At 37.4% G+C, this 2,583-nt stretch overlaps 1 protein-coding gene across 1 annotated transcript; it reads right to left on the bottom strand.

Annotated features, from left to right (window-relative positions):
* Positions 1 to 329: 329 nt before the first annotated feature.
* On the bottom strand, positions 330 to 1,268 carry LOC122700274 (olfactory receptor 1052-like). The gene has a single exon (XM_043913033.1). The coding sequence runs from the start codon at positions 1,266 to 1,268 to the stop codon at positions 330 to 332; it is 939 nt and encodes a 312-aa protein (XP_043768968.1).
* Positions 1,269 to 2,583: the final 1,315 nt, after the last annotated feature.

Genomic DNA, 2,583 nt, shown 5'->3' with positions numbered 1-2,583 from the left:
ATATCTCCAAAATATACACATATTCACAAACTTTGTTTTCCAAATTTCAGAGAAGATGCATGTAATTCTATGAATTGATAAAATAAATTTATCAAAATCATTTTATTAAAAGCCATTAGTGCAGATGTTAATAACCTTAGTATAGGCTTTTTAAAAATTCATTTATGCATAAAATCACTTTTAATTTCTAGTCTCATTTTCTTATATGAAAAGGACTATATAGAATGAAATAATTTGTCCTATACTTAGAAACTCTAGAATTCATTGTATTCACATGGATGTTGGTGAAGGAAGAATTGATTGACTGCTATAGGCGAAATAACATGAAATTAGCATGACAAATGTTTTATTTCTATGACCCTTCTCACAGCACCCTTTACCTCTTTGTTTCTCAGACTGTAAATCAGCGGGTTTAACATGGGAATCACTAGTGTATAGAACACAGAAACCACCTTCTCTTGTTCTACAGAATACTGGGAACTTGGCTGAATGTAATTAAAACTCAAGGTGCCGTAGAATATGGTCACAGCGGTCAGGTGAGAGGCACAGGTGGAGAAGGCTTTCTGTCTGCCTGCTGCTGAGCGGATCCTCAGGATAGCAACAGCAATGAAGGCGTAGGAAATGATCACAATCAGGAAGGTGGCCATGGCGATGACTCCAGAGAAGGTGAGGAGCAACAGCTCGTTCATGGAGGTATCAGAACACGACAGCTTCAGCAGTGGGGGAACGTCACAGAAGAAGTGACTGAGGACATTGGACCCGCAGAAAGACAGTCTCCCAAAGCTAATGGTGTGTGTCAGTGAGTTAATCAGTCCACCAATGAGTGATCCAGTGACCAGTCCTACACACTTCCTCTTAGACATGGCTACAGTGTAAAGCAAAGGGTTGACAATGGCCACATAACGGTCATAAGCCATCACAGACAGCAGGAAGCCTTCTGTGGTGATGAACACCCCAAAAAGCAAATGCTGCACTATGCAGGCAGAGAAGGAGATGGTTTGCCTCACAGCTAGGAAGCTGATCAGCATTTTTGGTGCAATAACAGAAGAATAGCAGGCATCCACAAATGAAAGGCAGCTGAGGAAAAAGTACATGGGTGTGTGCAGCTGGGGGGTGATTTGGATTAAGAAGATCATGCCCAGATTCCCCACCAGAGTAACAGCATAAATCACCAGAAACAATACAAAAAGAACAACTTTCCGTTCAGCATTGTCTGTCAGTCCCAAAAGAATAAATTCAGTAACAACTGTAAAATTCTTTGCAGCCATTTGTTAATTCCTTATCTTGAAATCTGTAAGTAAAAAAGATGTGGGGATTAGAATGTACACAGGAGTATCTGGTGTTTAATATATTAAAGACTCAGAGAAATCTATATAGGTTTCTGTCCTTGGAAAAATACATTATTTTGCCGAACCAAGATTGATTAGACTGTTTTATTTATTTATTTTTTTCATTTAGTGCTAGTTATAATTCTATTCCATAAGCAAGGATAAGAAAATTCATTTTGGCTCTCAAAATTCTAATTCTGTCTCCAATTATGAGACAGTGATACTGGCTTGAGAGATACTGATGGAAAATATAAGGAATTCACAAAATTAAACTTAATCCTTCTTTAAAACTCTTCATTTTTAAAGAAGGAGTAAACTACAAGAAGATCTTTAGTCAGCTGTACTATTAGCTTCAGTGTTAGTCTATAAAAGCACTGTGATATAGCCAGATAAAAGCAAAGCTGTGAGACGGAGTCCTGACCTCCAAAGATGCCATGATGGTCTTTCTTGAAGGTGCATACATTTCTGGCCTCTTATAAGGCTTCATTATAAGCATCACAGAGAGAGACCCTCAGTGAAATCACAGGAGAGTGAGACTCAGAGCATAGAAAATGAGGTCTTGTCTAAACAGAGCAGTTAAAAGATGTGATATATTACATGGGGCTTTTTAGCTATATCTGTTGTTATATAAATTTCTATACATAAATTTAACTAATTATTTATTATAAACTCACAAATAAACATATATATATGTATATACACACACACATATACATAGAAAAGATAAAATGTAAAATATGGAATAACACAATCATTTATTGTTCTGGAATATTTTTTGTAGCCTTTATATAATTCTATATATAAAATTGAAGTGAAGTAAAGTGAACTCACTAGTTGTGTCTGACTCTGTGGCCCCATGGACTGTAGCCTACCATGTTCTTCCGTCCATGGGATTCTCCAGGCAAGAGTACTGGAGTGGGTTGCCATTTTCTTCCCAAGAGGAACTTCCTGACCCAGAGATCAAACCTGGGTCTCCCACATTGTAGGCAGATGTATGTATTTATATATGTGTATGCTGTGCTGTGCTTAGTCTTTCAGTTGTGCCCGACTCTTTGCGAGCTCAGGGACTGTTGTCCAGGGCATTCTCCAAGCAAGAATGCTGCAGGGGGTAGCCATTCTCTTCTCAACCCAGGGGTTGAATCTGGGTCTCTCTCTCTCGCTCTCTCTGTATATATATATATATATATATATATATATGTATATATATATACACATACACACAATTTAATTATATTTTATTGATTAAGTATATATA

This window comes from Cervus elaphus, chromosome 1 (assembly GCF_910594005.1).
Source record: "Cervus elaphus chromosome 1, mCerEla1.1, whole genome shotgun sequence".
Classification (NCBI taxonomy): domain Eukaryota; kingdom Metazoa; phylum Chordata; class Mammalia; order Artiodactyla; family Cervidae; genus Cervus; species Cervus elaphus.
Note: the sequence above shows the minus strand (reverse complement) of the source record. Positions and strands in the feature narration are given on the sequence as shown.

Excerpts from the sequence above, each read along its gene's own strand:
- LOC122700274 (XM_043913033.1), bottom strand. The coding sequence starts at position 1,268 with ATGGCTGCAAAGAATTTTACAGTTGTTACTGAATTTATTCTTTTGGGA.